Here is a 15087-nt window from a genome sequence, read left to right on the forward strand (position 1 = left end):
GCTGGCAGCTGGGGAGCATCCTTCAATGTTTTTCCAAACACCACCATTCTTTTGAAAGGCACATGTTGAGAATCCTGAAGACTAAGCCCTCCCTGTCCTAGATGGAAGGCACTGACGATGGCAGAAATCCTTCATACCACTATGCCAGTGCATTTCAATCCTGATCTGGCTGTACTTTTACACAAGAGAGGGGGTAGTTCAGTTTTGCTTAGCTCCCAGGCTGAGTTTACCAATGTCCATCAAACAATTCCAGAAGTTGAACTAAAACAGCTCGTTGATGCCATGAAAACCACTTGATAGCCTGTTGACCCAGTCAAGCCAGGATCAGGGCTGTAGGAGTAAAAGGTCCCATAGGCCATTAAACTACCCAATGTCCCTTGTCCATCTTGCCCAAAACTTTCCCATCGTTTTGTTTTTGGTTTTGGTTTTTTTTTTTTTCTGAAATGGAGTAACTGGGGTAAAATGTTTTTTAGTTATCACACGCTGTTCTGACAGATTCTAAACATTGATCAGTGTAATGACTCAAGTTTTCATACAGTTCTCCTAGTACTATAAATTTTCAGAACCTAAGTTGCTTGTTTACTGTGTATATAGTATAATCCATGCCATTAGCCATGCAAATACCTGCTTTCATGTCTTCTCCCTCAAGTTACCTTAAACTATTTAGATTACTTTGGAATCTTTCCCAACAGCTGCTAGCAGGGTGATTCTGACCCTTTGCAAAACCTAAGGAATACCATGTTTTCAAAACTGTAACTGGATGATCCTGGAAACATGATAGTGAAAAAAGGATAAACACATCATATTTGTGTTTTCAGGTTGAACTGGAGGTACCACAGCTGTGCCACTTCATCCTGAGGACAATGCATTGCTCCCTGAGGGAGACATTTGGTGTTGACACTGAGGGAAGGGCCATGCTGAAGAAGTCAAAGAATTCTGAGGACTTTGCAAATGCCATGTCCAAGTAAGCAATATCAATTATAATCAATACTTGTAGGCTTAACATGGAGCAGGCTGCAATGTTACAGTCCACCCAGACTGTGTTTTTTCAGGCATAGAACACATTTCATGATAACATGGTAGATTTATAAGCTGATTCCACAGCAAAACTCTCCCTGATGTAATTTAGGGATAACTTGGCACAATTCTCAATTGCTAGTAGGGAAGGGTTTTTTCCATCCAGAATTTTCACCTAGGATGTTTTTGTCATTTATATCATCTACATCAAGAAACGGTTGGGTAGTCACGTAAAAGATTATTGCAAGTTCCCTCTTGTAAGCAAATTCTCAAATGGCTGTGTGCAGCCATTTTAAGATAATTTTCCTTTGCTGACATGGTACAAAGACTCTGCAATAGAAAGGCATTTGAGACTGAAGTCCAGATTTCCTATCACGATCTTTAATGACTTATGCAACTTATCTTTTCCTTACTTATCTGCTTTCGTAACTTACTGCTACTATTCCCTCAGCCCAACTAGTCTCGAATGCTTATCAGTGCATGTTTTACTCATGCACCTTCATGCTTGTTTCAATGCCTCAGTATCCACTCCATCTAGTTGCACAAGCCATAGATCTCAAAACAGCTTGACACAGTGTAAAAATATGTTTTTCAGGAAACAATCAAGGTTTTATTTAAAGACTGCAACTAGTAGAGAATCCTTCCCATCATTTTGTAGCCTATTACAGTAGTTAATAATTACCTCATTCTAAAAATTTACTTATCTCCTCTCTGAATTTGTGCAATTCCAACTTCCAGCCATTGCTCTTGATATTTGCTTGTCCTTAGATGACGTAGTCTGGTGATACCAGAATGTCCTCGATTAGAAATTTGCTGCTTTAATAGTAATACTCTCTAATAGTAACAACAGTGAGTAGTAAATAATGATAGACCAAGAGAAACATGATGCTTTAGCTATAGCCTAGCAGTTTATTGATAACATGTTCTTCACTGGGCGGCTTTAACATGATTTTGTACTAATGTTGGGGTTTTTTTGGTCAGGCATGAGCTAAAATTCAGCATTCAGGATGGAACAAAAGTCAAGCTGTACCCAGAGAAAGATGAACCTCTGAATGTACTGAATCTCAAGAGGGGGATCATCTCAGCTCTACTTGTGCCAACAGAAACAGTAGAAAACGTAAAAACAATTTCAATGGTAGGTGTTTTGAAAGGATTCACTTTATTTCCTTAACAAATGGAAGAAACCTCACCTAGTAGAGTTACTCCCAAACATAATTTTCAAAAGACCTGGAAATTCAGATGAGAAAGGGTGCCTTTCAGCTAGAACAGAAAATGCCTGACAGCATGAACAGAGACACTGATTTCTTTCTTCTTTCCAGGATACTGTCTATGGAAAGTGTGACAGTGAAGTTGAATTCAAATCTAGAAAAGGAAATGTTGCAGAAGATATTTCAATTAACAGGGACCTCAAAGCCTGTGACAGCTTCAGTCCCATCAGAGATTATGTCAGCCCTATTGCCATTGTAAAGGGACTAGTAAGTATACAATTAAAAATTATATGATATAATATTCTTCACTACATCACTTAAAATGATAAACAACTACTACAGCAACTAAATTTTGTATTTATCGTCTAAAAGCTTAAATAGGTTTTCTGCACCCTTGCATTAAATCAGACTGTTTTTGTTGGCAGTCAATAGAGAAAAATAGATGAAGAGAAGGAGTGTAATTACCTTCTTCCATGTTCTTCGCATTATTTTTTAAATGAGAACTTTTCATAGATGGAGTTATTACTATTGATTACATGATAACCTATTAGATCATATCCAAATTTTTAAGGTTTTGGATCAAAATTTTTAGCATTCTAATTTCATGTAAAACATGTAGTCCACACAGACCCTGATGTGTATATGATGTGCAGGAGGACAGGGCTCTAAATGCCCCCAAGTAAATGGTTTGACATGCTGTTCAGGCATGATGAAATGCATTTGCTTGCAGGAATATTGGCAGATTTTTCCTGGTATTATGACATCTGTGCTTTTGAGTGTTTTCCCTCAAAAAGAAATAATTAGGATTTCATATAATTTATAATTTCTGCCACTTGTACAGCTTGTTGTAGAAGTCTTTAAAATTTGTATAATAAGAGTGAAATTAAAAAGAACATCAGCTGTTACAAGGGGCCTGAACCACTGTAAAAATTATAGACTGGTTTCTATGAAGGAGTCCTTTGTTACAGGCAGCAGGGGAGCAGTCATGAAGTAACTACTAAGCCAAACACCTCACTGAGGCCTGAGGGACAATTTCAGTGGGATTTTTGCCTGTGAAGAGACTTAAGACTAAAGATTGATACTGGCACAATTTTGTCTTTGTGTGAGAATGATTCCAGTTATGCAACTTTGTTTCCAATATGCTGTAACTGTTAATATTACAGTAAAACTGTGGAAGCCTTTAAAACTATGTTTGTTTCCTGTACTATTCAGTAAAATAACTGCCAAACTATTTATTGTACAGAACATCCCATTATCTACCCTTCTAAGGAGCACTCAATTCTGTCATTACAATATTGATGCAAAGAAAAGGCATATAAGAGACGCTGTCTGCAGTGAAAAACACCTGTTCCTGCCTTCCTCATACAAGTAGGTTGCTCACTATTTGTCATTACCCTTTATTTACAAATATTCATTTTAAATGGTGATGTATCACATTCTGCCCTGACTTCATCCCCAAATATGCATTTTGTTCTCAAGAAGGCAGGAAGCATAACAAGACCCCTCAAGGGTGCTTAGAACCAACTAAAGAACTGAATTTTTCTTTGTTTGCTAGAAATCGCTACGGTGTGATGACGGAGGTCAACCAGACACTGAAGCTTGAAGATACCCCAAAGATCAATAACAGACATTTCGATGGAGGTATAGCTGCAATTCTCAATATTACTTGTACAGGGTCAAAATATAAGTACCGGTTAAATACAGGGACCTTTTTTTTTTGAACAGTGAATTAGTTAAAGATGCAATTGAGGGGACCAAAACAATTAATCATTTTTAATGAAATTTGATCAGTTTAGTCAGGAAAAGGTTGGGGTATAAAATGGGAAAACCTGAAAAGTTTAAAACCACTGTAATTTTAAATAATCTTTGTATTTTCATTTTAATTTTGAAATTACTCTTTATAATTAAAAAATATAATTTGCTTGGAAAGTAATTTTAATCTTATTGTAAATTAGTTTAATGAAAACTTTTTAGCTAACCATAATTTCTTATGCAACTTTTAGCTTCAGCTGCCAAATGTAAACAGTCCATGATTACTTTATATTTGGTTCTGAAGTACACTTTTTTGACATGCAGTTGGTATTCCTAGTCATAACGTATTTCTCCTAAGATATATTTATTAAAAGTTGAAAAAGCAAACTATGCTAATATAAAAGGTATTAAGGAATCACCTTCATGAAAATTTAAAAGAATTTATGCATATAGGTATTATTCAACTTTTGGGAGAATTACATTTAAATTCCATACCATTATTTTTAGAAACTGTTCAGCTGTTAAACTTCAACGGTTATCACATAAAATAATCTACAGAGTTTATGTCTATACTGAATGTATGACAGAAGATAAAAATGAACATAGCTCCTTGATCAAGACATAAAGAATGCGATTTTTTTTAATTCCTAGATGAACTAGAAGAGAAGGGACTTGCACTGGAAAGTACAGATGCCAAATTTCCCAGGCAGGGGGATGCTGTTCTGAAAATCCTTCAAGAACTGCAGAAACTTACAGCTTCCCAGCAGAACCAGCAGAGAGCAAGACTCTTTTACAGATTTGTTTCTGGACTCAGAAGTTTACATAGCACCACTCTTGGCTCTCTTATACCAAAGATGATGGAAACTTCAAGGTATGTTGCAACAGTTCATTGTGCGAGTACACCATATGTCAATGCCATAGCAAATCCGTTCAAAAGTTGATGATTTGCTGTAAATTGTTTTAAATTAGAGGTTAATTAGATCTTCAGAATTATCTGGAGAGAGAAGGAAGAGAGAGTAAAACCTGTGGATTTCACATTTTTCCATCATAAATGCTCAGTTGTTAATTGGAACTTGAACATTAAATATATGAGAACAGTATAAGAATTCAAACACATCCAAAAGTTCTAGCCTCTTATGCAGAACTAATACTGTTTTGATCATTCCCCCATCAAATCTTCCAAACTTATCAGAGAAGCTGAACTATAAATTAGAGTATAACACAGCCCAGTACAGGGGTTTTCTCCCTAACACCATCCAAAGTGTGTATGCCAGATGCAACCCTGCGGTTATATTATCTTTCGTGCAGTTTTTCTCAAGGGCAATGACTGTAATTCCAAACTCCCTAGTCTGACTTGTAGCAAAGAACACAGTTTTGAAAGTGAGGTTTTTGGAGATGTGGAAGGGCACAATTCTTTGATCTTTGATTTGACCCTGCTCTCCACTCCTCACCCTTACTCTTCTGTCCTAGCTGGACTTGACTCAATTTACACATACTTTATGTGCTCAGACTTTAGAGGGACTAGAGCCTCAATCTGGTCCAATATATTATATTATAATACTTTAAAGTTGTGGGAAAGTCTGTTGTGGAGAAAAAAAAAAAGATATGTCTGTGTAATTATAGCATTGTTAATACTTTTTTGTTTGTAGCTAATCATGTTATTAGTATAACTTGTGAAACTAAGAAACTTCTTTTTTATAAGCAATTGTGTGATTTGCTTCCCAGTCATGCGTAAGTATTCTCATTTATCTAAAAAAAACTTAATAAACTTGTCCAATGTTTATTTCAAACATGCAACATGCAGTGGCAACTGCAAACAGAGAATTGATTAATCAAAGTCTTCTCTTTTCCTTTCAGTGCCATCACAGTTCAGGCCCTGACTCAGTGCGGGACTCCAGAGTGCTATGGTGCAGTCCTTCAAATACTGAGAACTGGAAACGTGAATCCACTTGTGGTAGACCTGGTCACATATACCCTGGGACTATTGCCTTCTCCAACTCCGAAAAGAATACGGGAAATTCTTGACATGGCCCAGTATCAGCCAAGTAGAGCTTCTTTTTATGCCTTGAGTCATTCTGTTACTAAGTAAGTAATGATAGCACATAACTGTAGAAAATAATCTCAAGAAAACATTACAATGCTCAGACTAAACCCTAAGAATGGTCACTTTTTGAGGATTTTTTTGTTATTCTCATGAATTTGCTCTTTGGCAATAAAAAATAAATAGACATTTCGTATTTTCTCCTTTTGTTTCTAATCTGTTGCTCTATTTCTTTAGGTTCTTCAATGAGAAGATGATTGTGACAGATGAAATAACAGATGTTGCAGACTTCATGGTATCACTGCTTGGCACTGATTGTTCTGGGGAAGATGAACTCACATACCTCACACTTCGGGTATTTTTATTTCCTTCTTTCCTTGTGCAGGCTATTATTTTAAATTGTAGTGCGTATATTACTCTATTTGTCTTGGTGGAGCAAAAATGTTTATCATCTTTCTGTGTTTTCACCGTTGACAGGCTATTGGAAACATGGGTGCAGTAATGGAGAAAGCTAAACCCAACCTGAAATCTTTTCTTAAGACATGTATGAGAAATGAAGCTGCATCACTTTCAGTTCAGAAAGCAGCCATCCAGGCATTCAGGAAAATGACTGTTACTGAAGAGGTAAATTGGGTCACAAGAACAAGCATAAATCATCTTCAGTTCACCTTGACTGTTCACAGAAGTTCTTGAATATACAGAAACATTCCCATTATTTCATAGTTTTCCTATCTCCTTTTAGCTGTCTCCAGCTTTTTTTAGAACTCCTTTGGTTAGTTTAGTTTCCATAAACATATCTGAGAAGTTCTGCAAACTTCTGACTTAGTAGGTGTTGCTCCTTTGAGATGCAGTTGCTTTGTATAGATAGTGTCAGTTTAAATGGGAAATTTGGATCTGTCCCTGTTAGAGTGTCTTAAATGGAGTTCTACTTATTTAAAGGTGGGTATAACTAATGAATTAGTCCAGATTTAAATGGATTTAACTAAAAAAAAAATCAGATTCCTATTGTATACTGGCATTTTGTTGTCGTTGTTATTAATAGTACTGGTTAGATTTATGCTTACTTTACAGAACGGGTGACATTATACAGAGCACTTCAGCTTAGTATAGTGAAATAGTTTCAATATCAACAAGTTTCTACTCTAAGAGACATGTACTTGTTTCCAGACAAAGCTTAATGAGTCTGGGAGCCTGGAAACACCTGGAGCTCACGTGCTGAAATTCAGCTTAATTTAAAGCATTTAATTTTTTAATTATTATTTATTTTCAAGCTATCTTTTTGATTTTGCTGCAGCAGAAGACTTTTATCACCTTCTTTTCCTAAACTGAATGATCTTTTTTCCAAAACTTGAGGCTTTGTCTGCAGACCAGAACACTGCTGATTCCCAAAAATCAACACTAAGTATTCTAAAGAAAAAAGTAACCTGCCAGATGTAGGATAAGAAAATCAGTTTTAATAAAACCATAATTTCTATTGCATATTCTATCAAAAGAAACTTTATCAAAATAGCTTCAATGAAACATTTTTGGTCAGTTATAGAAATATGGTATAGAAATAGTTATGCGATCCTGAATAAATTACATCCTGGAACTTACTTCATCCTGTCTATTCCCAAAAGAGTTTAGCAGTATCATCTACCTGCCTGCTCATCAGTGCAAACCTTTCTCTATTTATATAGGACCGTTCGGCCCTTCTGAAAGCATTCCAAGAAGGGGATGCACCTACAGAGAAACGTCTAGCAGCCTATCTCATACTGATGAAAAATCCTTCCCCAAGTGACCTTGCAAAGATTTTGAGAGTCCTCACAAAGGAGAAGAATGAGCAAGTGAAAAGCTTTGTTGCCTCACACATTGCCAACATCCTGGACTCTGAAGAAGTAGGCATTGAAGAGTAAGTAAAATTTAATTATATTCTGGTCTCCTAGGAATAACAAAGTTCTGGCCATAATGGCAGTGGTAGTAATTTAGCAGTGCATTTTTTGCTTGGTTTTTTTTTGTTTGCTTGTTTGTTTTCTTTGTTTGAACAAGCACATCCACTGAGCAAATCTATCGCTTTGTCAGAGCAGTGCCAGCTTACAGTCTTTGCCTTAAGTCTTGTTTTTACTGTTAAAATGCGCAAGAGAGCTAGCCATTTGCAATCACCTCAGTTGTATGAATGTCTGCAAGTGACACAAGAAATCCCTCAACTAAGACTAAATGAGTTTTTGGAATTTATACTAATCGCAATTGTATTGCTATTCTCTTTCCTAGTCTAAAAAGCCGAGTTGAAGAAGCTCTTAAAGGAAACCAGGTTCCAACAGCCAAAGATTTCAGAAAATTCTCACAAAATTATCAGATTTCCAAAAGAGTTTCTGTACCTGGAGTTGATCCCATCTCTGCCAAAGTAGAAGGAAATGTGGTATTTGATCCAAACAGCTATGTTCCTAAAGAGACTATGCTAAAAACCACCCTGGATGTGTATGGATTTGGCCCAAGCGATATCTTCGAGGTATAACAATTACCAAACCCTTTTGCTAGGATTCAGCTGTTTTCTTTCTCATTTCTGTTTTCTTATAACAACTTTCTCTGAATAATGTATTGTTTTTACAAGCTTTGGGAGAAGTCTAAAGATCACTATGCTTACAAGGGGACTTTCATTTGATCTCAATGGGCTTTAGAGCAAGCCATCCGTTATGTGATGTCACTTGCCACTAACTGGATGGACGACCCTGTTGGAATTATTAAACGCCTCAGCTAGGGGAAAATGAACCCATCTGTAACAAATTGACTTCATGCTAATGAATCATTACTGGCACACTGAAGTACTCCTAGTAGATTTTAAGTGAGATACAGCCTATGTGTAGGTTTTTTGTTGGACCTTACCAAAGAGATAAAATTGATTGTAAGACCTGTATTCCATATCTTCCCTTACAAATCATAGACTTGTAGGATACACTTTAAATGCATTATTTGTTCCCCAGAAAGTCTGTTTGTTGTAAAGCTCCAAACAAGTGGGGAAACTGTCTCAGTTATTGCATTGTCCTGTTCATTACAGCTTGGCTTGGATGGAAAGGGGTTTGAACCAACACTGGAAGCTTTGTTTGGAGACAAGGGATTTTTTCCAGATGCTGCAAGCAAGGCCTTGTACTGGGTTGAAGGCAGAGTGCCAGAGCAGGTTTCCAAAGCACTTTTTGACTACTTTGGTTACTCCCACGATGGCAAGCAGGATCAGGTACAGCTTGAAAACATTCTCTGTGTGGCACAGCTTTCTTATCTTTACACAGTAATTAGAGCACTTCCCTCTTTACTGTATATGAGCCTTCTCCTCTTCTAGTAAGCTAAAATAGAAATCCTTAATGCTCTTTAACAATGTTTTTTTCTTAATTGTATGTGGGAGGGGCCTTTGTCTGGAGACAAATCTATAAGAAATGCATGTGCAGATTAGCTGACATTCACTAAGTAACTGTTCTAGATATATGATCTTACAGATTTCTCATAAATCTGTTTTACTACTTTCTAACTGAATTTTCAGGATGTCATGAAAGGAATAATGCTTAACCTTGAAAAGCTGATAAAACAATTGGGCAACAAGGAAGCTCCTGAAGGAAGAGCATATCTGAGAATCCTGGGAGAAGAACTTGGATACATGAAACTGAATGATTTCAAATTGCTGGGAAGCATGATTTTAAAGAGTGTTAAAACTCTTCAGACTATTCCCGAAATGGTAAGTTTCTGATGCACCAACATATACTATTAATTTGGTTTTTTTCTAGAAGATTTTTTTAAGATTTAGGTTGTGTTTATCTTTTATGTAAAGAATGGATATTTGATAGCAGCATGAAAATAAAATTATTTAAAGTAAAATATCCAGGTTTAGTTGAAGGACTCTGAGAAACCCATGAAGACTCCTCAATAACCAGGTGGAGTCCTCCTGGAAGATGGGTGTGAGGAATGAAAAAGGGAAGGTTCAGATCTTATTGTATGATTGAGATATCTACTGGAACAATGCCCAAAATCTTAGTGTTGACCATTATGTTATACTACTAAATTTCTAATTATGAAAATGTATATTAATATTAAGCAATAACTTGTCATATTAAAAAGACATAAAGATGTACAGTTTAGGAGTATTTGGTAAGACCCTTTATTCACTGAAGTAAAAAACCACTTCCCCATTGACTTTGGAGAAGCCAGAATGTTACATGTTATATAAACCAATTCACCTTTGTATGTGTATGTCAAGTAGATGATCTGTGTGTATCAAGGCAGGTGATAATATCTAGTATTTGTTTAAAGCTGGGATTTTGACAGTCTTTAGTACATTTTTTGAAGCAAGGAATCTAGAAAATTAACCTTTGGATTATACAGTTACAATCACTCCATTAACAATTTTTAAATGTGCATATTCCAAACTGTAGATTTGTTCATGTCCATTTCCTTGTTTGCTTCACAGATTGCACAAGCCATCTCAAAAGGCATTGACAGAGATTTATTTGTCCACTACATGTTCATGGACAATGAGTTTGAGCTCCCAACTGGAGCAGGTTTACAACTGAAGTTTGCCTTGTCTGGAATAGCAACACCCGGGGCCAAAGTAGCTGTGAAGCTTCATCAAAAAAGCGTAAGTCTCAACAGCTGTCTATATTTGGTCTCCTCCAAATAATCTACACTCTCATTTAGGGATAAAACTGTAACACCAGAAGAATTTTAAAGACTACAAAATACTCTTCAAATGAAAACAACTTGCATATTAAAGGTCTCCAGTTAATTTGTGGATGAGATTTACATTAAAGTAAGAAGTAATACATATAATTGTGTGAGACATAGTAAAATTTATGAATTAAAAGTATCTTAATCACCCTTTCAAAAGTAATCATTTTAATCTCTGTTTATTTCTCTTTCCTTGCTCTCAAATGAGAATAGGACAAAAGCTACATCATGTGAATTTGCTGTTCAAACCGAACAGTTAATAGAAAATTTTGATGTGCCCAATTCCAAGGCAAAATTTTCATTTTCAGTTAAAGAAATATTGAAAATTGAATTGAACATTTTTTCATTTGAAAGGAAACATTTAAAAATTGTAACAATTAAAGAGAATGTGACACAAAATTAATTATCCATTTAAAATAAAAAAAATAAATATTTCCATTCTTTTTTTACAATTTTAATAACTATTTTGTTCTCATTTAGTCAATATTTTATATAAATTTCTCAATAGTTTCAGTTCACCTAAACTGTTAATTTCCACCATATACATGGTTTAAGTCAAAATTAAAAAAATGTCCTCAAATTTAGTACTGGTTGCCTTTTTGTTACCTTTAAATCTTTTCTAGAATTTTGCATTCTGTCCCCTCTTCCTGTAATGGCCAAACAAAAAGCTTGAAAATAAGCTGGTTTAGAGAAATCCAAATCTTGGATCCGTTTCATTTTGTCAGTTTGCTCACTTTTTTTTAAAATTGCTGTTTTATTTTTTTTACAATGGAAAACTGGCTCTTGTCTTCAGGTTTAACAATACATGCAAGTAGTTCCATGTACAAAATCTTTCTGAAGCATGAGTAATTTTACATTAAAGTAGGTAAGGTTCATGGTGTTATCATCTTGCTCTATTTGTTACCTTACAGTTACCACTTATGTGGTCCTCTACTTATGTGACTTGGAAATCAAATTTTCTGAATAACAAAATCAATTATATAGAACTCACCTCTAGATTATCAATAATATTTTATAAAACAAGAAGTCTATTGGGCAAATAAATACACCATTTTGTTTTTATTAAACAGATGCAAGCAGAACTCATTGCTAAACCTTCAGTAGCAATTGAGTTTGTGACACACTTAGGAATAAACATGCCTGAATTTGCTAGAAGTGGTGTGGAGATGAATTCTAATATATTCCATGAGTCTGGAATTGAAGCACATGTTAGTATGAAAGCTAAGTATCAGGTAACAAGAACTGAATGAGAACTTGGAAAGCTATGTTCTTCCCTTCTCTTCTTGGTTTTTGTTGTAATGGAATTGAGAGGCTAGGGCAGGCATGGAGAAATTTTTTGTCCAGAAAAATCCCAGACATTGTAAAACCAGGATAACTTCTTTTGTAAGATAAGCAAATAGCCCAGATAAGTGGCGACTGCAAGTCATGGCTTACACATTCTTTAATTTGTCACTGTTTTCTGAAATTTTCAACAAGACTCTTACAATTTCTATTGTTTTGTTTCTTTCACACAAAATTATTATAATAGCAATGTCTGGTTTTAGACTGAATTTAAATGAACTACTTGCATTAATTTTAGAGAGAACAAATGGCTCAATACACATAATTATAATTATCAATAATTATAATAATAAACACTTGATCATTTAACCACCAAATGTTTTTCACTAAGCCCCTACCTTAATAAGTGATTTTTCTTCAGAAAACAATAATGTTGGGAATAAATGGCTCACTTTTCTGTTCCAGCAATACGCTACATTTGGTGTCTCCAGCAAAAACTGAAGAAATTCCACCTCTGATTGAGAATCGAGAAACCTGGACTTCTTGCAAGCCTTTCATTGCTGGTCTAAATTTCTGCACCAAATTATTGTACTCCAATGCCAGTGCCACAGAGGCAGCTCCATATTATCCCTTGACTGGAGAATCCAGGTAAGTCATAGCAGCTTTAAATGTTTATTTTGTGTTAACTAACCTGCCCTCTTAGGGCTTAGTATCTATAGCACCTTCTCACATAAAGCTTACCTTTAAAAATCTTTAAAAACAGACTAGCAGGAGCAGCACAGAAGGAGAGCTTTTGAGGACTATATGAATTCTTCTGTTTGTGGTCATGGACAAAATAGTTATTTACAAGACATTTTTTTACTCCTTATTTAGATTTGAAGTTGAACTAGTGTCCACAGGTGAAGTGAAGGAATACTCTGCAAGTGCAAACTATGACCTGCAGAGAGAGGGAGATGACCTGATAGACACCTTAAAGTTTGCTGTCCAGGCAGAAGGTAAGAGTCCAAAAAAGCAATAGGGGTTAGCTAATTTTTGAACTGTGTCATTTAATGGGAAAAATATTTGTATGAATAAATCATAATAGAAATCTTTACAGTATAAAATACCATTTTCACACCCAAACAGGCCAACATTTTAACTTGCATTTCATCTCATGTATGCAATCCCAGTTCAAAATTTGCATGATCAGAGGCTGATTTTGTACCCCAAAAATGCTTCCCCATGATTTAAATGGAAGTGTCATGTTGGTGAATGGAAGCAAGGAAGAGGTGAAGTTAATGCAAGAGAAAAATACCATTTCTTATGAAATATGGAAGTAAAGCATACAAATTGAGAAGAACTGCATATACAGCAAATTTTTCAAAGGGACAATCTGTGGGATGGCAAGTTTACATAACAAAAGTAGTGACAGGATTAGTGGCTCAGCCCATGGTGTGTTTAGAAGATGAGGAGAAAAAAGATGACCCAGTTTCTGATTCAGACTCATCAAAGGTTGCATTAGATCTTCAGGGTGATATAATTTCCCGTTGATCCTTTTTTATTTTCCTTTTAAGAAAAGTCCAAACAGATTCCATAGTTGCAAATAACCAAAGGACATTATATTTTCCAGGTGTAAAGCAGCATGAGGCCACACTGACCTTCAGGTACAACAGAGACAGAAGGATTTTGACCAGTGATGTCCACATTCCAGATGTTGATGTTGACTTTGGTACAAACTTCAGAATTATTGATGAATCTGTTCCTTCGAAGAAAGCGTATACCTTTGTCTTAGACTTTAACAACAAGAAGATTTCTGAAGTTACTCTTACTGGCCAGATAAGGTAATTCAGGAAACCACTTACACTTTTACAGATACCTTTGAATAAGATAGGTGAAGGTTTTATTGAAGGTAGAAAATTGTGGGAAGTTTTACCCTATTTTGGAGAACTTGCTTATAGAGAGAGGCATATAAACTTGTCATTCAAACCCTCTTAAAAACCTTTGAAGTATTTTATTTGTAATCCATCATGTATACATCAAATAAATACATCTACTACACCAACTGATCTTTCCTACTATATGTATACATATAATTTGTATTACAAGTTCCTTGAGCTAGTTCTTCCATGTTTGCACACACATGACTACAAGAATGACATTGTACTAGTGTTATTGCAGGTGTGATAATCCAAGGATATAAACAAGGCAAGGTTTGTTCAGAGAGGTATTATCTTTTAGTGGATATGTTTGGCTCTAAAAAAAGTTATTACATCTCCCCATGAAGAAATCTAATGGCACTCAATAAGCAACAAAACCAAAAATAACTGAGAGCTTCCTGTAAAAATTCCCACGCTTCACGATGAGAATATTTCCGGGAACATCTACAGGGGAGCTAACAAAAATGTTCAGCCTGCCAGGGTTTCTAAAATTGTCTGCCTTACAAGCCCATAGTGAAATGAGCTGATCACATTCTTTAATAAACCTCAATCTTCCATGGAATTCTGTGATCTTGATGGTGCCCCAGGGAGTCTTTGTCTTTGCTGTTCATGCAGAATTGCCTCTGATATCAGTAGGAGCTTTGGACAGATGTCAGGGACCTCAGTTCCCTTTCATTTGCACTAACATAATATTAGAAGTTTGCTCAAGTCAACAAAGTTATATAGATATAAAATAAATGTGAATAAAGGAAAATGAAGCCCAGTGGCATAGTATATTTTGTCTTGTTTCTATGTGATTCATGGCCACAATCTGTACCCTTAGTAGAGAATTCAGCTTGAGTAAGGAGTTCAGAATTTGGTTCAGGAATTTGGTTCAGGTACAACTCCTACCAAGACAGGTACATATTTCCATCCATCTCAGTATTATGAAATTAATACGGAATTATTATTGTGTGTATCTGCACAGTAGCATTATAATAATTTACCATAGGTTTCCCAAAGTAACTAGCAGAAGCTGAAAACATTCATTGAATTGGAACATTTTATGAGGTTGATGCCATCTATTTTTTTATAATAACTATTATGCTTTTACTATATATTTAAATGCTGTAGTTGCTCCTGAAACATAAGTGAAAAAAGTAGAATGAAATGTTTTATATTTGCATTTACTTTTTGCTTTCAC

At 35.5% G+C, this 15087-nt stretch overlaps 1 protein-coding gene across 1 annotated transcript in view; it reads left to right on the forward strand.

Moving 5' to 3' along the window:
• APOB (apolipoprotein B) overlaps nucleotides 1–15087 on the forward strand; it is a 36438-nt gene that overhangs the window by 4499 nt on the left and 16852 nt on the right. Inside the window, 18 exon segments of the mRNA XM_009642526.2 lie at nucleotides 799–964; nucleotides 1999–2152; nucleotides 2337–2492; nucleotides 3469–3593; nucleotides 3781–3866; nucleotides 4629–4848; nucleotides 5835–6062; nucleotides 6256–6373; nucleotides 6496–6642; nucleotides 7698–7909; nucleotides 8269–8506; nucleotides 9053–9229; nucleotides 9530–9721; nucleotides 10451–10618; nucleotides 11778–11931; nucleotides 12360–12636; nucleotides 12862–12983; nucleotides 13598–13808. Of these exon segments, the coding sequence (XP_009640821.1) occupies nucleotides 799–964; nucleotides 1999–2152; nucleotides 2337–2492; nucleotides 3469–3593; nucleotides 3781–3866; nucleotides 4629–4848; nucleotides 5835–6062; nucleotides 6256–6373; nucleotides 6496–6642; nucleotides 7698–7909; nucleotides 8269–8506; nucleotides 9053–9229; nucleotides 9530–9721; nucleotides 10451–10618; nucleotides 11778–11931; nucleotides 12360–12636; nucleotides 12862–12983; nucleotides 13598–13808 (3151 nt within the window).

Source organism: Egretta garzetta, unplaced genomic scaffold (genome assembly GCF_000687185.1).
Source record: "Egretta garzetta isolate BGI_Z169 unplaced genomic scaffold, ASM68718v1 scaffold87, whole genome shotgun sequence".
Classification (NCBI taxonomy): Eukaryota; Metazoa; Chordata; class Aves; order Pelecaniformes; family Ardeidae; genus Egretta; species Egretta garzetta.